Source organism: Xenopus tropicalis, chromosome 7 (genome assembly GCF_000004195.4).
Source record: "Xenopus tropicalis strain Nigerian chromosome 7, UCB_Xtro_10.0, whole genome shotgun sequence".
NCBI lineage: Eukaryota > Metazoa > Chordata > Amphibia > Anura > Pipidae > Xenopus > Xenopus tropicalis.
The window spans coordinates 62041438-62065813 of NC_030683.2; the positions used below are offsets into that span (position 1 = coordinate 62041438).

The 24376-nt window shown below is 40.2% G+C and overlaps 1 protein-coding gene and 1 long non-coding RNA gene across 5 annotated transcripts in view; one reads left to right on the forward strand and one right to left on the reverse strand.

Moving 5' to 3' along the window:
• The window catches only part of wdfy4 (WDFY family member 4), a 229389-nt gene that overhangs the window by 31957 nt on the left and 173056 nt on the right, over positions 1-24376 (forward strand). For 3 of the 4 annotated variants that reach the window (XM_031905200.1, XM_031905201.1, XM_031905202.1), the window contains exon 5: positions 2483-2623. In XM_031905200.1, the coding sequence (XP_031761060.1) occupies positions 2483-2623 (141 nt within the window). Of the gene's footprint in view, positions 1-2479; positions 2624-24376 lie in introns of those variants that run through there. The other variant, XM_031905203.1, reaches the window with a different exon arrangement.
• LOC116412015 lies at positions 1605-22520 on the reverse strand. The gene is made up of 2 exons (XR_004223471.1): positions 22254-22520; positions 1605-1981 (listed from the first exon to the last, which is right to left on the reverse strand). It is a non-coding gene; the product is annotated as an uncharacterized LOC116412015 (long non-coding RNA).

Genomic DNA, 24376 nt, shown 5'->3' on the forward strand with positions numbered 1-24376 from the left:
TTGGCATAAAGCTGGATTGGTCTGGGTTTATCACTGAAATAATTACTTTTATGAGTCTGTTAGCAAGTACTTTTGCAAATATTTTAGCGTCCATATTTAATAAAGAAGTTTGGGGGGTATGGACTGGATTTTGCCAGGGTTAAGTATAAGTACAATAAGAGCTAAATATAGGGTGGAGGACGTTGTTTAGATTAAAAGGCGTCTGTATACATGTCTAGGAGGTTGGGTACCAGGTTATCGACCATCTATACCATTCAGGTGGTAGCCCATCTGAGCCTGCAGTTTTATTGCTAGGGAGAGATTTCTATAATCTCTTCGGTTGTAGTGGGGTTATCTAATTAACATCTCTGTTGGTGGTCACATTTTGGAAATTAGAGTTTAGATAGATACTCTGAAATGGATTATACCAACTTATTAATTTTGGATTTGTATAATTTAACATAGAATTTGTTGAATTCTTGCAATTTTTCATGCGGTTTAACCACTGTTTTGCCCTTGTCTGTTGTAACTCTAGAGATTACTGTGGTTGGGTTGTTGGAAGTGGCCAGGTTGGCTAGGGTTTTACCACTTTTCCCCTCCTTGATCAAATATGCGTTGAGCAGTGTAAAGTAACTTTTTGATAGTAAGAGTCATGTGAGAATGTTGAAGTGATTGCTAAGCTCTAAGTAGCTGCTTGTGGGCTTCATTAGTAAGGTCATTGGCAAAGTTGTGCTCAGCTAATTGTAATTCAAGTTTGGCCTCATTGCAAGCTTGTTTTGAATTGTTATGAGCGATAGAGATAGCATTAATAATACTCCCTCTGGTCACCAACTTAGATGCTTCTCAACAAGCAGGCACAGTGGCGGTTTAAAAAAATTGTAGAGTCTTTATCAATAATGCGCAACTTAACAGGAAATATCATAGCGTATTTGATGTTGAGGCTGCACAGGCGCTGTTTAGCTTCATTAAAGAGGTTGTTCACCTTAGAATTAACTTTTAGTATGATGTAGCCTGTGATATTCTGAGACAATTTGCAATTGAAATTCATTTTTTATAGTGATGAGCGAATTGGCGGAAACATTTTTGACATGCGCAACTTTTGGCTTTTTTGACATGCGCAACTTTTGTCAAACTGCAGATTTTTTCCACTGCAAATTTTTGCACCCGTTTCGCAAAACAAATCTGCTAATGGCGAAACACGCAAATTCAATGTGAATCCATGCCTACCTAAAAATTTCGCTCATCACTTATTTTTATTATTTGTTGTTTTTGAAGTAATTTGCTTGTTCAGCAGCATTTTCACCTGTGAATTCAGCACATATCTGGTTGCTAAGTTGTAATTACTTTAGCAACCAAGCAGTGGTTTGAATGAGGGACTGGAATATAAACCAGAGAGGGCCTGAATAGAGAAATAAGTAATACAAATTAACAGTAACAATAAAACTGTAGCCTCACAGAACAATGTTTTTTTTGGCTGAAGGGGTCAGTGATCTCCTATTGAAAGCTAGAAAGAGCCAGAAGATGAAAGCAAATACTGTATTTTTCGCCGTATAAGATGCTCTGGAATAAGACGCACCCAATTTTAAAGGAGGAAAATCTAGAAAAAATAGATTCTGAAACAAATACTGTAGTAAAATATTTTATATCAACTGTATAAAGTTAACAGCAGTTTAAGAACAATTTTATGTCAACCATGTAACATATTAAGAACGATCTTTACTCTCATTAACAGTCAGTAAAGTCAGTAAACAGTGAAAGTAACAAAAATAAGGCTGTAATGTTTTTATTCGAACCCCAAGAATTCCTCTTCTTCGCTGCTATCAGAAATGAGGAAGGACAGATCCACGCAGTCATTGTCATCACTTTCTTCCTCACTGGTGTCAGATACATTGACACCCTGTAGTTGGTCCGCCTGAACACTTTCTCACACACACCATACATGCTGCCTGTGATCTATCCAGAAGAAACAGTATTGACGTAGGGAGGGCGGTGTGTCTTCTCCCTGTGATTCGGGGGCGGACAATTTGCAAAAATGTATTTTTGAAAATGTAATGATGACATTCTCTTCCTGATCAATAACATATGAAAAAAACTAGGGGTACTAAAGAAAAGACGTGTTTAACCCGTTCATTGCCATATGTATAATTTCATTAAAATGTATTCATTTCTTTTTAGCAGTCAGACACTGTTGTATTCACTTTTAGTCATGCTCGATGCTGCTTAGTAGCAGTACTGTGCACTAACACTCATTGGAAGCCTTTCTGCATGAATACAAATCACAGTAGAAAGGATTTGGACAATGGTTAATCCATAGAATCTGTAGTATGTTTAGTCAAACACTCATACACAATTATATTGTACACAAATATATTTATGTAATCTATAGTATGGGAATTTATTTATGCACAATACACTAATGTATATGCATAGAAAAAGTGCATTCAGAAGCAGAAGATTAAGAAGATGTCTAATAATGTATTTAAATGCCCTTGTGTTCAAATAGGATATTCTGTGTTGTCTGATCAAGACTGGACTTCCAGATGTGTTTCTGCAGAGTCTATATTTGTTTCTTGCCTTTCCTGCTGGGCATGGGGTCACCAAGATACAAGAGTCTGAAAATCAAGTTAAAGAAATCTTCATGCAGGTGAGTAATGTCTAATACTGATGAGTGAATTTTTTCACCAGGCATTCGTGAAACTGCCACAAAAATTTGCTGCCGCAAAAATTCCCCAAGTGCGGAAAAAAAGTGAGGAACCAAACTACTCTGCTAGGTCTGCTTTTGTAAGTAATTGTTACTTGAAGCTCAGGAAAAGGTGATGTACCATGCTAGCCAGTGAAAATGTTACAGGGTAACCCTTTTGAAATAAAAAATAACAAAAGTGGTATAAAGGTGATACCTTTATTGGCTAACTAAGATAACCATAACAAGCTTTCAGAACATTTTAGTTCTTTTTTCAAGTTGTTTACCTCCTAAAACTAACCTGATCTTTTTAAATTGGCATTACATAGCCAGAATAATACACCACTTTTTGCTGCACTGTTGGAATGCTTTATTTGTAGACTAGGATAAATTAAATGGGTAGTTCCCCTTTAACTTTAACTGTGAGGCTTGCTATAAATGATTGTACTTGATTGTATTGAATTTTCTCCATCTATTTAAGGGTTAATGGGCGGTGCTGTGTCCTGTCCATAATCGTTGTGTGACTATTTAAATGTTTTGTCATTAGAGTTTGTTCTGCCTATGATTAAGTGCATAGATGCACGAAAAGCGCCAGGCATATTGATTTTAAATGGAGCAATAAAAATTGAGTTTTAAAGCAAGCCGTTTGTGTTCAGTGCACTTGGAGCCCTTTTCGTATATGTCCCTTTAACTTAACCTTTACTATGATGCAGAATAATACTATGAATAATACTATAATGCAGAATATAATAATAGAATACTAAGGGGGAGATTCATTAACATTTCAATGTGTTTTTTCATGATTTGAGTTTTTTAGCGCTATTACTAATTTGAGTTATGTCAAACAGTGCAAAAAACCCAAAACCTTGAATGTAAAACTGCACTGTATAAAAGCTTGCAAGTTTCTGTAGAAGTCAATGGGAGTTTTTCAATTTGAGATATACGAGTTTCATGCAAATTTGTAAACTTGAAGTTTACCACATTATTAAATAAGCGAGCATTTGATATGCAATTTCATTTGATTTAGAAAAAGAAATTCAAATTCACAAACTTTAATATTGATAAATAAGCCCATTAAAGTTGAACCCAAAGGTGAACTTTCCCCTTTAAACAGATTTAGCAAGATACAGATGCATATGAATTTATGCACTCGCTTCCAAATTCCACTCTTATTAATTCCAATTAAACTTCAGCAACAATTTTCAGACAATGTCTACAATATTTATAATACACATTATACTTTTAGTTTCCCTTAATTTCAAGTAAACTCTTAAGGTTTATTTCACTTTATTTGTGATTTATTGTGCATTTTTTTTCTAATTGTATACCACTGCAAAATGTGTATTGTTTCACAGGCACGGTCAACCAGGGCACATCTATAGTTAGTTCCTATAAATATAGCACATTAATAAACTGTACAGAATATAACCAAGCCAGATGTGTACCTTAGATCTCTGATTAATAATCACACAACTCTATGGGGCATGGGTGAAAGAAGCTGTAACCAAAAACAGTATAATCATTTTGGAAGCCCCATTCCACCCATCAATTAAAAACTGCTTCTCTGCTGTTTTTAGACTGCAGCTGTATAGGACATTCATGTAAAGCAGACAGATAATAATATATTTGTTTTCGGGATCGCACTGTAGCTGTTTTTAATAGCAACTAGTGTTAATTTACTGGAGGTTTACTGGAGGTTTCTAGATATACATTATAGATTTAATAATCAGGGTTAACACATAGAATATTATACTCAAAACCAATAATACACATAAAAACAAGCTTGTCTGACTTTCTTCATATTGTTAAAGGATATCTATAAATAGAGACACCGTAGGGAAGTGAAATTAACAGAAGGAGGGGTTGGCAGTTTGTGAAAGGCCAAAATGATTCCACAGTAACATAATAGAGACATTATTAGTTTCATAGTGCAGCACTGCCAAACTCATGCAGTGAGTAAGAAGAAGAGAGGTTTACTATATTTCTTACTAATTTCCCCTTACTTGTGAAATCTCTCTCATTTACTAAATCTAAATCATGCTTACCTTAGGTACCTTAACTAATCAGAGGAGCCATAATAACGGAACATTTTTTGCCATACTTACCGTAATTTTCGTTTCCTAGTTACTATGGGCAGAATTCTCTGGTATTTCCCCGCCCTCGCTTACTGATAGGACAGAAAAATAATTAATTTAACACTCTATAAGGTCCCCCCCCCCACATCAGCCCCTTGTCTTTAAGTCCGAGCTAACTCTGGGGAAACGAAAATTACGGTAAGTATGGCAAAAAAAATTCCGTTTTCCCTGGTTACTATGGCAGCCTTCACACCTCTGGGTCCGTACCCTAGCAATCAGAAGGGGTGGGAAAGAAATTAATACAGAATAATGCTCAATATTTTTATTCTTTAGCGAATTGAACCGCTTCCAAAATCTGTTTCCCAAAAATAACATCTTTTGAGGAAGCAAGATTAACATGATAATGTTTCAGAAATGTTTTGGCTGAGCTCCATGAAGCTGATCTGCACACCTGGTCCAGTGTGACATCTGCCTGAAACGCCCAAGAAGCACTCAATGCCCTTGTAGAGTGTGCCTTAACCCCTTTAGGAATTTGCCGTCCTTCCGTCTTGTAAGCTATTTGGATGCATTTTACAATCCATCTGTTTAGTGTGGTTACTGAGGCTGCCTGGCCTCTCTTATTACCTTCTGGAATAATAAACAGTCTGTCAGATTCTCTCCATTCCTTGGACCTTGATAAATAGGTTAAGAGACACCTAACAAGATCCAGAGTATGCCACGCCTGTTCCTGCTCCGATGTAGGTTCTGGAAAAAAGGCTGGCAATACTGACTCATGATTCATATGAAGGGCAGAGACCACCTTCGGAAGGTATCCTGGAACTGGCCTTAATAAGACTTGATGCGGTAGGATAACAGTAAAAGAAGCTTCTGATGATAGTGCCTGTAGATCACTGACTCGCCTGGACGATATGATCGCTGTTAGAAAAACCGCTTTGATTGAAAGCATCATCTCCGATATACTCTCAATAGGTTCGAAGGGTCTTTTTGTAAGTGCCTGCAAGACCAATGGCAGATCCCATGTAGCCGAAAGTGCCCTTCCTGGGGGTCTGAGATGTAACACCCCTGTCATAAATTTTGCTATGTTTTGATTTTCGGCCCACCGTATGCCTGTTAATGCCGAGACCTGGAGTTTTAAAGTTCTTAAACTTAGCCCCTTGTCCAGGCCTGCTTGCAAGAAATCCAAGATCTGAGACGCCGAGAGTTGATTTATCTCTATTTGTCTTGCAGACAATTCTGAAAAGACTTTTCCAATTCTATTGTACGTTTTATTTGTGAAAAATGTTTTGGCCGACAGCATAGTTTTTATGACTGCTTCAGACAGACCCTCCTTATTCAACCTGTCCCTTTCAGCCTCCAAGCAAAGAGGCAAAATATGTGTGGCTTGGGATGCCTCACTGGCCCCTGATTCAACAAATCTTCTCTGTAATGTAGGGCTAAAGGCTTCTGTATGCTCAGTAGATTCAAAAGAGGGTACCAACTTCTTCTTGGCCAATTTGGAATAATTGCAATCACATTGGCTCTGTCCTTCTTGATTTTCCTCAGCACTCGTGGTATTAGAGGTATCGGTGGAAAAATGTAGAGGAGTCCCTGACTCCAACTCTGCTGAAGGGCATCCACTGCTAATGCTTGGATACAATAAAACTGGGAGAAGAATCTCTTCACTTTCCGGTTGCTCAGGGTGGCCATCAGATCCACCTTCGGAAGATCCCATTCTTTTACAATTTTCGTAACCACCTCTGAATTCAACTCCCACTCGTGTTTTCCTATCAGAGTCCGACTTAGAAAATCTGCCACCACATTCTGTTTCTCTGGCAGATGCAGCGCTGAAATCTCTTGTAGATTTTTCTCCACCCAACTCAGAATTGGGTGTAACTCATAAGGCTCTGACTGTGAGTTCCGCCTTGTTTCCTTATGTATGAAATTGCCGCTCTGTTGTCCATCTTCAGTAATAACGATGTACCTCTCAGATAACCACTGAAAGCCTGAATCGCTTTCCATACGGCTCTCAACTCCAATACGTTGGCTGGAAGACTCTGTTCTTCCCCTGTCCAAAGTCCCTGCCGGTACTCTCTTCTCAGGTGGGCTCCCCAACCTGAAGGACTTGAATCCGTTGTTAGAGTTTCCCACGTCGTCTCTGTCAAACGATGACCCTTCATCAGGTTCTCTTCCAGAAGCCACCACCTTTAGCTCTCTCCTGACCTGAGCCTCCATGAATATCCTCTGATTCCAGTCTTGTACTGCTGAGTCCCACTGACTCAGAAACATTCTTGGTCTGATATGCCACCTTGCCCATTTTAACATTGGGAAAGTTGAATTGAGGAGACCTAGAACACTGGCCACTTGTCTCGCTGTGCTGTAAGTCCTGCTCCTCAAAGCTGTTAATGCTATCTTTATTCTGTTTTTCTTTTCCTCTGAAAGAGTCACCAAGTCTCATTAGAAATCTGGCCCCCAGATAAATTAGATCTTGCGGGGGGGCGTGGCCATGATCTCAAGCAGGACAGACGCGTAGTAAAGGAGCTACATTAAAGCCTGCAAACCACTACAATTCTCCTCTCAGGCTCTATACCTACCTCCAGAATGTCGCCGAAACTGGTTAAGAAGCCTACCCAAACGGAACTCCAGTCCTTTCTGGTAAAATGAAAGCTCTCTGCAAAACAACAAGATGGCGGCGCCCAGACAAAAGCGGATATGGCCACGCCACTATCTGAACTGAATCCCGCATCGCAATCACTCTCCGACTCAGAACAAGAGCATCCCTCTGTAGGTGAGTCCTCAGTAACGCCAGTTACGGAAAAAAACATGCGGCTCCTATTATCTGAGTTCAAAGACTCTATACAGTCAGACATAATGGGGGCCCTACTAGAAATCTCAAAAGTAACAAAGCGGGTACAGTCAGTGGAAAATAAGGCGGAAGACATTACTAAGGCCAATTCCTTGTTAGCAGCTACAGTTTCTACACAAGCTGAACACATATATTCTCTTAAGTCTTAAGTAGCAGACCTGGAGGATCGTACCTGTAGAAACAATCTAAGAATTAGGGGCATCCCGGAGGAGATATTGCAAGATAAATTGCGGCCTTATATGTCTACTCTTATACAAACATTCCTACCCCAGCTTACAGAGATGGAAGCAAATATTGACAGAATTCACAGACTCCCAAAGTCTAAATATGCACCGGCAGATGTACCCAGAGACACAATTGTTAGGGTTCATTTCTTTACCACAAAAGAACTACTGCTACAAGCAGTTTGGGTAGGTGTAAACATCCCACAACAATATGCATCTCTAAGATTTTTTGCTGACTTGTCTGCCTTTACCCTAGCACAACGCAGGGAATTTGCCCCTATAACTGTGGCACTTCGTAAGCAAGGTATCTCCTATCACTGGGGTTTCCCAGTCCGCCTGATTGTTTACAGAAATGTTTTCAAAAACCAGAGGAAGCAACAAAAGCCATGCAAGACTGGAATTGTCCGATTGAAGACATGGACATTCCTATACCTAAACCTTCCAAAAAAAGGTCCCTAGATTGGTCTTCAGTCTCACCAAGGAAGGATAAGCTAACCTTACGCTCAGATCCTACCTGAGTTCAAACACTCAGTTGAAGTATCATATTTGCTATTAATAATTACAAACCATTTTACCAGTAACGACAAGTCTCTGTACAATATGGTACCTTACTGGTGATATTTACCTGTATACTGTTGTGTTATATTCGCAATTACCTTTGTTTATAAACCAATTGAGCTAGAATAACTAGCAGGTTAATAGACACGGTTCCTGACAAGGGGTAGACCCTATTTAATCATTCCTTTCCTGTAATTTGAGTTGTGTGCGTTTGTTTTTCCCTACGCATTTTGAGTTACCTGGGTACCCCCCCATAGCTGGCTGAATAGTGCAGCCAGTCGGTACAATTTGGCTGATAGCCTCCTGACTGTCCTCTGGGACCTGACAAGCCCTTAGAGCTGTCAATAGGTCTTTTTCCTTTCCTTTCCTTCTTCATCTTCTTTTCCCTCCCCCCCCCTTTTTTTTTCTTTCCCCACTTCCCTTTCTCTTACAAAGTAACTGAGACAAAATGCAATTACATGTCTCTTCACTTAATGTTAAGGGACTGAATAGTCCACAAAAAAGGAAACTACTGCTAAACCGGGCACACGATGCTAAAATAGATATACTATGTGTGCAAGAAACCCACTTAACGGGTAAAAACCACCCTAAATTACTTTCAAACCATTTCAGCAAGACCATATATGCTAATGCTCCTGTTAAAAAAAATGGAGTAGCGGTTCTTTTTCGGAACTCCATACCTATTAAAATTTTGGACTCCCAGGCAGATAGTAAAGGCAGATTCCTAATAATTAAACTAGAAGTTTTCTCCCATATATATATTTTAGTTAACCTTTACGCCCCAAACTCCCACCAAATGTCGTTTATAAATAAAGTACTTAAGAAAGCTAGGCAAGAAACTGGGATCAAATTACTAATCATGGGAGATTTCAATCTCGCACCAGATCCTCTTATAGACAAATCCCCCATACCAAAGGGTACTACTTTAAAGGAGAATGCAAGTCAAAATTTAAAAAGCATGCTGCCCAATAGTCCTCCTATTGTTTAGTAAAAACACCACACTTTTGGCTCACCTAATGAAATATTTACTCAGTCACACTTACTTCACATTTTCTAGAACAGCTAGCCATCGCTAAAAAGGTATTCTCCCTTCCTTTCCCTCCTTGCTTCATACTGCACATGTATTTCATTCCCTCCCCCCCCTCCCCTCTGCCAGATCCGCTTCTGATTGGCTGGTGGGCATGTGTAGCTCAGAACAGGACACAGGATCAAGTTACACACATGCTCAGAGAATAGGAAGGCTGCCACTGGCACCTACAGGAAGGGAAGAGACATTTCAGTGATGTCACTGTAGTCTTCACACTGCTGTAGGCTGCCAGCACCATATCTCAGAGAAGCAAGCAGGGATCTGGGAATTTAGATATGCAGTAAGTACTTAAAAAGAATGCCTTTAGACTTACTTTTAATTTATATTAACCTTTCATTGTCCTTTAAGGTCAACCACTTCTTTGTCTAAGTCTTTTTTTAATACCATTAAACAATATGAGTTATATGATGTTTGGAGAGCGGGACATCCTACTGAACGTGATTATACCTTTTTTTCACATGTGCATATGTCTTATTCTAGGATTGATTTAGTTCTTGCAGATAAATCCACTTTATTTCAAACGGTTAAGCCTTACATAGGAATTGCCACTTGGTCGGACCATGCCCCAGTCAGGTGTTTTTTGGATTTCCTCCAGATTCCCAGTCCGTCTGCTACCTGGAGACTGAATAATACCTTATTACTTAATAAACAACATGCAGAAAAAATTACGAAACTAACTACAGAATTTTTTTAACAAAATTCTACCCCAGATATATCTAAAGACCTACTCTGGTGTTCGTATAAAGCTTATATCAGAGGTGATCTAATTGCTTTGGCTGCAAGCGAGACTAAGAAAAAGAAAACCAAAGCAACAGAAACTATAAGTTCCATGCAGGATGCTGCCGCTTTGCAGAGCGATTTGACAAAATTAGAAAACTGGGCAGCAGACTGGAAAATGAGGTTCAATGTTGATAAGTGCAAAGTTATGCATTTTGGTAGAAATAATATAAACGCGAACTATCTACTGAATGGTAGTGTGTTAGGGTATCCTTAAAGGAACAGTAACACCAAAAAATGAAAGAGCTTTAAAGTAATAAAAATATAATGCACTGTTGCCCTGCACTGGTAAAACTGGTGTGTTTGCTACAGTAACACTACTATAGTTTATATAATAAGCTGCTGTATAGCCACGGGGGCAGCCATTCAAGCTGGAAAAAAGGAGAAAAGGCACAGGTTACATAGAAGATAACAGATAAGTTCTGTAGAATACAATAGTGTTTTATCTGTTATCTGCTATGTGCCTGTGCCTTTTCTCCTTAGAATGGCTGCCCCCATGGCTACATAGCAGCTTATTTATATAAATTATAAATTTGTTGATAACAAGTTGTCTAATTCCAGGCAGTGTCATTCTGTGGCTACTAAAGCAAATAAAGTGCTGTCTTGTATAAAAAAGGGCATTGACTCAAGGGATGAGAACATAATTTTGCCCCTTTATAGGTCCCTGGTAAGGCCTCACCTTGAGTATGCAGTGCTCATATTAATGAGCTGGAGGGTGCAGAGACGTGCAACTAAACTGGTTAAGGGGATGGAAGATTTAAACTATGAGGTGAGACTGTCTAGGTTGAGGTTGTTTTCTCTGGAAAAGAGGCGCTTGCGAGGGGACATGATTACTCTGTACAAGTACATTAGAGGGGATTATAGGCAGATGGGGGATGTTCTTTTTTCCCATAAAAACAATCAACGCACCAGAGGTCACCCCTTTAGATTAGAGGAACGGAGCTTCCATTTGAAGCAGCGTAGGTGGTTTTTCACGGTGAGGGCAGTGAGGTTGTGGAATGCCCTTCCTAGAGATGTGGTAATGGCAGATTCTGTTAATGCCTTTAAGAGGGGCCTAGATGAGTTCTTGAACAATCAAAATATCCAAGGCTATTGTGATACTAATATCTACAGTTAGTATTAGTGGTTGTATTTATAGTTTATGTATACAGGGTAACCCTTTTGAAATAAAAAATAACAAAAGTGGTATAAAGGTGATACCTTTATTGGCTAACTAAGATAACCATAGCAAGCTTTCAGAACACTCTAGTTCCTTTTTTTAAGGTAATCAGCTTGAAAAAGGAACTAGAATGTTCTGAAAGCGTGCTATGGTTATCTTAGTTAGCCAATAAAGGTATCACCTTTATACCACTTTTGTTATTTTTTATTTCAAAAGGGTTACCCTGTAAACATTTTGACTGGCTAACATGGTACATCACCTTTTCCTGCATCTAGTTTATGTATGTGAGTGTATAGATTGGTAGGTGTGGGTTAGGTGTGCTGGGTTTACTTGGATGGGTTGAACTTGATGGACACTGGTCTTTTTTCAACCCTATGTAACTATGTAACTAACAGATTTATTAGCACAGCTAGCCGAAGCTTCAAGGCAACACAAGATCCACCCCACTGAGGCACTGGCCCAAAAATCCTTAAATGCAGAATTAATGTGGTAAATATGGAAAGAGTAACTTTCAAATTAGGTTGACTAAGCAACGCTACTATGTTGAGGATAACAAAAATAGCAGACTGCTGGCCTCTAAACTTAGGGATGCAAGGGTAGATAATAGAATACTGTCGATCAAAACACCTGATGGACAAATGCTTTCCAACCCAAAGCATATGGCACAAGAGTTTGCAAATTATTACACCAAGTTATACAACCTAAAAGATGATCCCGCAACTCCCCAACCAGATTCAAACAACATCACAAACTTTCTTACTAAGATAGCCTTGCCCTCACTATCAGAAAATCAACTAGAACACATAAAACGCCCCTATAACGTAAGCGGAAGTAACTTCTACAATTAAAGCACTTAAAAATAACAAAGCCCCGGGCCCAGACGGGTTTCCAAATAATTTCTATAAGAACCTCTCAGTTTCTCTAGCCCCTAAGTTAACGGAATTATTTAATTCTCTGCCCACTTCTCAGTCACTCAGAAAATAACATTTCCAAGCTACTATAACTACGATCCCTAAGCCTAACAAAGATCCTACCCGAGTGGAAAACTATCGCCCAATATCTCTGCTTAACTCGAACATAAAGATTTATGCTAAAATACTGGCAAATCAATTAAACCCCATTTTAAAATCCTTGATTTCTAATGATCAGGTCGGATTTGTTCCAACCAGACAGGCACCAAATAACACTAGAAAAGTAATCAATATTGCTATCCAAGCTAATCAGACAAGATCCCCCTGCCTTCTGGTTGCTTTAGACGCGGAAAAAGCCTTCGATAGGGTTTCGTGGCTATATCTACAAAAGGTCTTGGAAAAGTTTGGTTTCTCAGGTACGTTCTTGGATCATATCCTCACATTATACAAATTTCCCTCTGCCATAATACAAACCAATGGCCAAATTTCTCCCAGATTTTCACTTACAAATGGTACCCGACAGGGGTGCCCCCTTTCTCCCTTAATCTTTGTTCTACTTATGGAACCTTTAGCAGAAGCCATACGCCAACAGTCCCAAATCTCGGGTTTCCTGATAGGTAAAAATTCATACAAATTATCCCTATTTGCAGATGACATTATCCTAACTCTCTCCAATCCAACTTGTTCACTTCAAGCACTGTTTCAACTACTTCACAATTTTCCGAGATCTCCTATTACAAAATTAACACAACCAAAACTGAGGCCCTTCCAATCTGGATTCCCAAAAACCATGTGAGAGAATTGAAAGTATCCTACAAGTTTATGTGGCAGCAGTCTGTTATTTTGTACCTAGGTATAAAGGTGGGATTTTCAGTAACTAGTCTTTATAATGCTAACTTCAAAGCCATGGTAGGGAAAATCGAGCAATATTTTCAATCCTGGACTTATAAAGAAATTTCATGGGTGGGTAGACTTTCCGCTATAAAGACTATGATTCTACCGAAAATCCTGTACCTATTCCGGACAATCCCGATCAGGATTCCCAATAAATACTTCTCCACACTACAAAAATCAATCTCAAAATATATCTGGAAAGCCAAGAAGCCTAGAATCCCGTTGGCATCACTCTCAAAAGGCAAACTTCAAGGAGGACTGGGCTTTCCTAATTTTAAAAAATACTACCAAGCTTCACACCTAAACTTTATGCAACGCATCTTTTCCACAACAACTCAACCACAGTGGGTGAGGCACAAAAAGGATATAACCACATCATCCCTTCTTCACCTCGACGAACTTATCTGGATCCCTCCAAAACTAAAACTGAAAACTATCAAGTCCTTTCCTACATTTCAGGTTTCATTTTCAATCATGGTCTGGGACTCAGTCAAACACTTTGACCCTCTAAGTCACGGCTTCCATCCTAAATTTCCTCTCTCAGCTTTCAAAGTGATCATCCCAAATTTCAACCCAGCCCCTTGGCTACAGGCTGGAATAGATCTGTGGGCGAACATCTTGACCAATAACCAACTACCTACATTTCAAATACTTCTTACCAAATGGCCTTTACCTTCTAAGTCATTTTATATCTACCTCCAACTATCAAGTTTCTATAAAGCAAATCCTTACTGTAAACCCAAACAACTCTCTCCTACTCAGTAATGAATTACTTCCTTAACTATGGCTGGCGCATGAATATCCCATTTCTACGCGGCAATTAACGACCAGTCTTTCAAACCACCAGGTGCACATATATCCGCATGGGAAAAAGACCTCAATCTACCAATCGACCCAATAGATTGGAACACTGCCTTTACACTGATTATGGCCTCAACTAAATCTGCTAGACTTTTGGAACCCAGCATCAAGCTGATGTATCGCTGGTACTTCGAGTCTGCACAAAATTTTTCCACAAACAGCATCTAAGGAATGTTGGAGAGGATGCGGCCAAGATGGAACACATATTCACATATGGTGGGAGTGCCCCAAACTTGTCCCATTTTGAACTCAAGTGTTCCATCTAATTAATAAAGTTTTGGAATGCCCAGTTCCCAAAACGCCGTCAATAGCCCTCTTAAATCTGGACCTCGACTTCTTAAAATATTCGCAAAAATGTCTGGTAGTACACTTTTTAGAAGTGGCGAGACTAATTGCTCAGCGATGGAAATCGGGCTTAACCCCAGCTATCCCAGAGTTAGTAAATTTTTTAGACCTTACTGAAAAGTTTGAATTTTTTGACGCCAGAAATAGAAACTCTCTGAGCAATCACCACAAAAAGTGGTTCCCTTGGAAACACTTTAACGAAGGGTAGATAAAAAAAACAATTTTATCATGTTCAGTGTGGTGCAAAGTCTAACTATAATTTAACAATATCTGATTTTCCTGCCCCTTTCCCTCCTTTTTTTTTTTTTTTCTTCTTTTCTTCTTTCTTCCCCCCCTCTTATTTCTACTTCTTTCTCTTTCCTTTCTCTCTCCTCTTCTTTCTCTTATTCTTTTTATGTTTCTGTTAAGTGTCCTTTATGTGACATAAGGAATAACTTCTTTAAAGTTCAAGGCCTGAGCTAAAAGTTATGAAGATAATAACTTGTATTAAGGCCATTATGTGTGTTGTATGTTGTATGTTGTATGTTAATATTTCATCACGAAAATAAAAAATTGTTAATGAAAAAAAAAATTAGATCTTGCGAAGGTACCAGCTGACTCTTCTTCAAGTTGAAGATCCATCCATGCTCCGAAAGGATCCGAATTACCCGATCTCTCTGATGAATCAAGAGCTTCTGATCTTGAGCTATCAACAGAATATCGTCCAGATAATGATATATCTGAATCCCTGACCTCCTGATCTCTGCTATTAATGTCTGAAGAATCTTCGAAAATACTTGCGGAGATGTCAACCCGAACAGAAGGCAGGTGATATGAAAATAGAGATCCTGGCTTATCGCAAACCTCAAGAATCTTTGGTGAGACGGAGTTATAGGTACATGGAAATAAGCATCCTTTAAATCTAAAGACAGGAGCCAATCTCCTTCCTGCACAATCTTTACTATGGAAAATATCGATTCCATAGTTACATAGGGTTGAAAAAAGACCAGTGTCCATCAAGTTCAACCCATCCAAGTAAACCCAGCACACCTAACCCACACCTACCAATCTATACACTCACATACATAAACTATAAATACAACCACTAGTACTAACTGCAGATATTAGTATCACAATAGCCTTGGATATTCTGATTGTTCAAGAACTCATCTAGGCCCCTCTTAAAGGCATTAACAGAATCTGCCATTACCACATCTCTAGGAAGGGCATTCCACAACCTCACTGCCCTCACCGTGAAAAACCACCTACGCTGCTTCAAATGGAAGCTCCGTTCCTCTAATCTAAAGGGGTGACCTCTGGTGCGTTGATTGTTTTTATGGGAAAAAAGAACATCCCCCATCTGCCTATAATCCCCTCTAATGTACTTGTACAGAGTAATCATGTCCCCTCGCAAGCGCCTCTTTTCCAGAGAAAACAACCCCAACCTCGACAGTCTCACCTCATAGTTTAAATCTTCCATCCCCTTAACCAGTTTAGTTGCACGTCTCTGCACTCTTTCCAGCTCATTAATATCCTTCTTAAGGACTATAGCCCAAAACTGCACCGCATACTCAAGGTGAGGCCTTACCAGGGACCTATAAAGGGGCAAAATTATGTTCTCATCCCTTGAGTCAATTACCTTTTTTATACAGCACTTTATTTGCTTTAGTAGCCACAGAATGACACAGCCTGGAATTAGACAACTTGTTATCAACAAAAACCCCTAGATCCTTCTCCATTAAGGATACCCCCAACACACTACCATTCAGTAGATAGTTCGCGTTTATATTATTCCTACCAAAATGCATAACTTTGCACTTATCAACATTGAACCTCATTTTCCAGTTTGCTGCCCAGTTTTCTAATTTTGTCAAATCGCTCTGCAAAGCGGCAGCATCCTGCATGGAACTTATAGTTTTGCACAATTTTGTGTCATCTGCAAAAATAGAAACAGTACTCTCTATGCCCTCCTCCAGGTCATTAATAAACAAGTTAAAAAGCAAAGGACCAAGGACTGACCCCTGCGGTACTCCACTAACCACACTGGTCCAATTAGAAAATGTTCCATTTACCACCACTCTTTGTACTCTATCCTTCAGCCAGTTCTCTATCCAATTACAAATATTATGTTCTAGGCCAATATTCCTTAATTTGATCATTAACCTTCTGTGAGGTACTGTATCAAACGCTTTAGCAAAGTCCAAGTAGATGACATCAACTGCCATTCCAACATCGAGGTTCCTACTCACCTCCTCATAAAAGGCAACTAAATTAGTCTGGCAAGATCTGTTACGCATAAAACCATGCTGGCACAAACTAATAGTATTGTGAACTGCAATGTATTTAAGTACCCTATCCCTTATTACCCCTTCCAAAATTCTTCCTACTACTGATGTCAGACTAACAGGCCTATAGTTTTCAGGCTGAGAACGGGATCCCTTTTTAAATAACGGCACCACATTAGCAATCCGCCAGTCTCTCAGCACCATGCCAGACCTCAATGAATCCTGAAAAATTAAGTGAAGAGGTTTGGCAATCACAGCGCTCAGCTCATTTAATACCCTGGGATGAATCCCATCCGGCCCTGGACCTTTGTTTACCTTTACATGTTCAAGTCTCTTTTGAATTTCCTCCTGAGTGACCCATGCGTCAGTAGCTAAATTACTAGAACTGGGCATATTAAAAGGGAAGCCTTCATTATCTGGCTCCTCAGATGTATAGACAGATGAAAAATAAGAGTTCAAAATTTCAGCTTTTTCCCCGATCTCATCAACCAACTTACCCCCCCATGATAATAAGGTTCCCACCCCTTCTTGCTTCATTTTTTTACTATTCACATAATTAAAAAATAATTTTGGATTCTTTTTATTTCTAGCTGCAATATCCCTTTCCATTTCTATTTTAGCTTGCTTGATAGCTTTTTTGCATGCTTTATTTGCTTCCTTGTACCTGATGAAAGTTTCTGCTATCCCAGCTAACTTGAATGCTTTAAAAGCACGTTTTTTATTACCAACCTCGACACTAACACTTTTATTCAGCCATAAAGGTTTTGCTTTGCGATGCCTCTCCTTGCTTACGAGGGGGATATACTGTTGTGTATACCTGCAAAGCAATGTTTTAAAGATGTTCCATTTTCCTTCTGTGTCTAACCCCATGAAAAGCCTTTCCCAGTTGACACATTGCAGAGATGCCCTTATACTGGCAAAGTCTGCACATCTAAAATTGAGCGTTTTAGTTACTCCCTTATAGAGCTGTCTCTGCAGCATTATCTCAAAGGAGACCATGTTGTGATCACTGTTCCCCAGATGCTCACCCACACAAATGTTAGAGATGAGTTCGTTATTATTAGAAATCACCAGGTCCAAAATAGTCATTCCTAGTAGGTTCTTGAACCGCCTGAAATAAAAAGATGTCATTTAGCATATTTACAAACCTACTAGCTTTTTCTGACTTAGCCACCCCATTACTCCAGTCAATGTCCGGATAATTAAAGTCCCCCATAATAACAACTTGACCCAGTTTTGAAGCCTCCTCCATTTGCAACAATAGCTGGGCCTCATCCCCCTCATCTATACGGGGTGGTTTATAGCATACACCAATGACCATTTTCTTTGTGACCTTCAGCCCTACTGAAATTTCTACCCAAAGAGATTCAATGTTTTCATTGGTAATGTCTTTATTACATGGCTTTAAATCTGACTTTACGTAAAGACAAACCCCTCCACCCTTTTTAATCTCTCTGTCCCTTCTAAAAAGTGTATAACCATTTAAATTCACAGCCCAGTCGCATTTATCATCCCACCAGGTCTCAGTGATACCTATTAAATCATAATTTTCAATACATGCAATAGCTTGCAGCTCCCCTAATTTACCCGACAAGCTACGCGCATTAACCAGCATGCAGCGGAGATTACTACTTCTCCCTCAGATGTTTACATTAGCTAACGGAGAGTTAGAGCTAAGGCAAATATGAGACTGTTTTCCTTGTAACGGAAGCTCCTTATCTGATAAACTATATGCCCCCCTCACTCCTCCCCCACAACCCTTTGCTAGTCCCCCTGCCCCGTCTACACTAATTTTCCCATAGAACTCTAGCTCACCCCCCCCCTTGCCTAGTTTAAACACTCCACCAACCTCTTAACCATTCTCTCCCCTAGCACAGCAGACCCCCTTCCATTGAGGTGCAATCCGTCACGGCTGTATAGATTGTACCCCAAGGAAAAGTCAGCCCAGTGCTCTAGGAACCCAAACCCTTCCTTCCTACACCAAGACTTTAGCCACGTATTTAGCTCCCTAAGCTCCCGCTGTCTCCCTAAACTTGCACGTGGCACCAGCAAAATTTCCGAAAAAATGACATTGGAGGACCTTTGCTTAATCTTAGAGCCTAGATCCCTGAACTCACTCTTTAAGGTCCCATTCCATCTTGAACCTTCTTATGTGGAGAAACGTATTTATTGGTCTTAAGTCCAAGACCGGCCGAAAATCTCCTGTCTTTTTCTTTAGCATGAAGAGAATTGAATAAATCCCCTGTCCCCAAAATTTTTGGGGCACCGGTAGAATGGCTCTGTCTAATAACAGCTGCTGGACATAATGGATTAAAATCCTCCTGTGTTCTGTTCGAGAAGGGATGTTTGAAACTACAAAATGATTGTGTCGTGGAGTCTCCACGAACTCCAGAAAGTACCCTTGCCTCAATGTCTGTAATACCCATTGATCTGTAATTGATTTTGCCCAGACTTCTACGAAGTGTGTCAATCTTCCGGGTATTTTTGAAGTCTGGACTGCCAAGACTTCAGAATTTTCTAGGTGGTTTTCCTGCTGCTCCTCTGCCTCTCGAACCCTTGAACAGTGTGTTCTGACCCCCTCTCCATTGGGTCGATTGGTTATACTGTCTCGCAGGTGTAAACTGTCTGTGCTCCGCAGATGTAGTTTTACTCTGAAAGGAAGACCTGTCTGCATTGTATCCTGATGCTCTAAATGCCTTTCTCTCTTGCGGTAAAAACACGCTTTTCCCTCCTGTTACTCTTTTAATAATGTCATCCAATTTCTCTCCAAAGAGCATACGACCTTCGAACGGCAAGTTACACAGATTCATCTTGGATGGCCTTATCCGCATCCCACGCTCTTAGCCACAAGGCTCTTCTTGCTGCAACAGAAAGAGCCATTGCTCTAGACAAGGAACAAACCAAATCTACTGAGGCCTCTGTAACAAACTCCGTGGCTAGCTTTAATTCCGTTAAGGCATCAATGATATTTCTTCTGTCTACCCCTTCTCTAAGTGCCTCTTCCACATTCTGCATCCACATTTGCATTGCTCTGGATACCGAGGTGAGAGCTAAAGCCGGTCTGCAAGTTGTGCCTAGTGCTAAGTGTGCCCTCTTCAATGACGCTTCCATCTTCCTATCCATAGGATTAAGAAATGATACCACATCATCAACCGGCAAGAGAGTCTTTCTGGACAGTCTGGAGACTGCTGCGTCAACCTTTGGAGGCTTGTCCCAAACTAATTCTTCCTCTTTTTCAAAAGGATAACACCTCTGCACCCTAGGTGGAATCCGATACTTTGCATTGGTCTTTCTCCACTCTCTGACTACAATCTCTTTTATTACTTCATGTAGGGGAAAAGTAGCTCTCTCCTTCTTTAAATATTTAAATGGATTTGAAGAAGACGGTTGTTGCTCCGATTTTTCCGCCTTAAAGGGGAACTATCGTGAAAATTAAATTTTTCAGATGGATAGATATAATCAAAATAATAAAATTCTCAAATATATTTGTTTACCAAAAATGCTTACTTTTTTTTAAATAAAAGAAATAAGATTACAGACTATTAGAAGCCTTTCTCAGAGAGTCAGTTCAAGTGATTGCTGAATGGGAGTGGCAACAACTTGCTTTGATGTCACAAAACCAGTAGCAATGTCCCGCCCTCCCCTATGCTGAAGGCAAAGCATCCTTCCACACCTGAAAGCTTCCAGTTTGCAGCATCTTATCTCCCACAAATCACTAGGTACCAAGAGAAAACACCCTAAATTTGAATGCAAGGGGTCCACTGAACATTTCGATGCCCAATATGTATAGGTTTACCTAAGTATGTGGCACGTAGGGGCCTCAATGTGAACATACCCCCATATGATCTATCATTTCTGTTATTTCAGCTCCTGCAAAATCAACACATTTACATCTTTTTATGTGGGATTAAGCTACAAAAAGTGTGCTTGCCCCTGTTAAGCCATATATTTTTTGGAAAGTACACATTCCAAAGTACCAAGCTGCAAAGCTTTTCTAAGTTTACCGATTTTTATGACATTTCCAAAAATCACCTCAAAACGTCCAATATGCAGCATCTTATTTTCTACAGGTCATTAGGTACCAAGATAAAACACCCTAAATATGAACCCCAGAGGTCTACTGAACAGTTTGATGCCCACTGTACACAGGTTTATCAAAGCACATGGCACTTAGAGACCCCAAAATATTCCTTGTGCCACTAATTTCATGGCTTACATTTACCTAATTCATAAACACATGGCAGTTTTATGTGGGGTAAAAACTGCAGAACTGTAGGGTGACCCCTAAAAACCATATATTTTTGGAAAGTACACATTCTGACAAATCCAAAAAGGTTAAAGAGTCTTTTTTTACACCAAAGTACCAATCTGCAAAGCTCTCCTAAATTTAGTGGTTTTTATGACTTTTCTGAAAAACGTTTAAAAATGTTGCAATTTGCCACATCTCACACAATTTCTTGCTAAAGTATGTTGGATGTATAGACCCTAAATGAAAATAGTGCATATGAATTTTCCCTGAATTTGCATTACATTACATTCTCATATAAGGCTAATGCCACACATATAGAAAAACACAGAGAATTGGCCCTTTCACTGGCATCAGCCTTCTTCCCTGCACCTGGTACCACTGCTTTGTCCAGGGTGCATACACACGTGTCAGTTTCTAAATGCATACTCACACATTTCAGAGCTGAAATCCACTGCGTGTGCAAAGCAGTGGTACCGGGCACAGGCAAGGAAGAAGGCTGATGCCAGTGAAGGGGCTGATTCTTGGTCTTCGTTCAGACAATCCAGCCCTGCGTAGCAGTAGCCTTAGTGTAACACTTGGCCAACCCTGTACCATACCAAGCAGTAATTAATTACTTGACCTTGCTAACTCCCCTGCCTTGGTAACTCACCTCAGGGTTCAGAGTAGGAATTACAACCACAAACACAGATTTGGGAAAAAACATTTACAAATCTGAAGTTTATTTTTTTTAGGCCAATCTTACACAACAGAGATTATTTTTCCCATGTGAGGTTGCATACACAGTTGGCCTATTGTGAGGGTTTCTTTGCACACACACTCTCTCTCTCACAGAAAGACACACATACAGTAGATTCACGGACTGACACACACAAATATACGCACACGTACATATACACAGACACACACAGATTTACCCACACATGCACAGACACACACAGATTTACCCACACATGCACATATACACACACACACAGATATACCCACACACATATACACAGATACACACAGATTTACCCACACACGCACATATACACACAGATATACCCACACATGCACATATACACACAGATATACCCACACACAGATATACCCACACACGCACATATTCACACAGATATACCCACACACATACAGATATACCCACACACATATACACAGATACGCACAGATTTACCCACACACGCACATATACACACCGATATACCCACACACATACATATATACCCACACACACACACACAGATATACCACCCCCCCCACACACACATATATACACAGATAGATACACAGAAACACACAAATATACCCACACACACTGATCCACACAAACACACACACAGATATTTACCTCTCCCAAAAGGCACCTAAAGGCAGCAAATTTAGCTCTGTCCCTTCTCTGAAATCTTCACAGAAAACTCCTGCTCTCTCCTGGCCCTGCCCCCTCCCCCTCCCAAAAGCGTGTTGTATTACAAACCACCATTAGTAGCTCACTGCTGCAAAAGGCTCCTCTCTCTCTCTCCATTCACAGACAGATTCCTGCAAAACTCCTGCCTCTACTTCAACTTCCCCCTCCCCGACTGTGTCAGAAGTAGCTCCCCCCCTTCACAGCACATGCTTTTTAGCTGAGCAGTGAGACTCGCTGATGTCCCAGTTTGAATGTCCTGTATGTAATACTCACCAGCCACTGACTTCTTACAAACCTTCTAGGGAGAGGGCACTGCAAAAGGAGAGAGCAGGCAGGAGTTTTGCATGAATCTGTAAATGTGAAAAATGGAGCCTCTGAAGCCACTGAACTACCGATGCTGGCTTTCCATAGCTCCAGATTGACAGCACTGGCGGCCAATGAGAGAAAGGCATACCTGTTAGTTAGCTAAACCCGACCCCGACTTCATAGCTGGCTAGGAGCAGGGCTGAGAGAAGCAGCTGCTAGAGGGAGCACTGTTATAACTGATATATATATTAAAAACTGTATAAAATTTTTAATACATTTGTAACACCTGTTTGGCCAGTAAAGGGTAAATCCAGGCTAGTATTTAGTAGAGCATGGGTTACATGCGATCCCCCTTTCCCAGGATGGGCCTCCGCTAAGTGGGAGATGGCCTATAGGAGCTATTTTGGAGATGAGGATGTTGTTAAACTACAACTCCCTGATGCTGTATGGTGTAGAGGTAGTAATTAGGACGCCAGAAGGTTCTTTGCTGAATAACTGTAGAACGTTTATTGTTACAGACAATGTTGAAGCAGGGTTATACTCACAATACTTGAAGTAGATAACACACAGTAGTAGCAGTTGTAATTATGCAAGGCAGAGTAGCACCACAGTGGAGGTAGATGAAGAGCTAGTAGCAATCCTAAGGATGATCACCTTTTACTGGACCGGATCCCTACAGAAACTGCCTGATACCTGTGTCTGAACTGCGGTCCCTACAGCAAGGCAAACAGAGCCTGGGTATTGATAAACCCTTAACTTTCTCCGATGTTGGAGCAAATGCTGCTCTTGCTAGATAGCCCTGACTATCTCACACTATCTAGAGTGTGCTATAACAGGATCTATCCTACTACTAACTTCGCCTCATTCACTGGGCCCTGTCCCCGACTTTCACTAGAGCACCAAGGGGCTACTCTAGGGCAGGTGGCTTTACTGGGGCCAATTCTGATTCCAGGCTCGATGGAGATGTTCCTGAGAGTCGGAAGGCAGCCAAAGAGGAAGCCACCCCTCCTTGCTAGACACTTTATCAGTCTACAAGGGGAGTGGTCATCCTAACTAGACCAATAAGGCATAAGGTAGTAAGAACTAGATACATGGGACTCTGCCCAGCAACAGTACTAGGAAATAGGCAGTAGGGAATTAAAGCCATAGGGACTCTAATACCTATGGGTCCCTACACATTATATTTAGAGACTTTCATAACTTCATGTAATAATTCATTTTAATGATTATTAATTTCACGATAGTTCCCCTTTAATCAAAGGTTCTATTAGTGTCTCATCAAACGATGAAGTAAGTTCTTCCTGAAGACTCTCTTCCTCCTCAGAATCTGCAAAAGAACATGGTTCTGGTGATCTATTTCGCTCTGCAGAACGTTTTGTAGCCATATTAACACCTTCTGCTACAGCATCTCTAATTCATCTCATGACATCAGCAGTATCGGCTGCAGCATCTCCTGCCAATCTTCTAGTACATCTTTCACACAATTTTGAGTGTTTTAGCGCTGGATTATCACAAGCCACACAGATCTTATGTTTCTCTTTGGAAGCAGATTTTCTTGGGGTAGGCACACTACAATAATAAACATAAACATAAATAAAATCAATTAAAATAAGCACTCTTTTGATTGAGACCCAAAACCTACCTACACAGTGGCTCACCTCCTAATATCACTGGCAGCATTTTCTGGGCTACTAGGCACTTGGAGATTAGAAGTCATGTAATAAAAGAAAAGGAAAAAGAAAAATATAGCTTCTAACTAC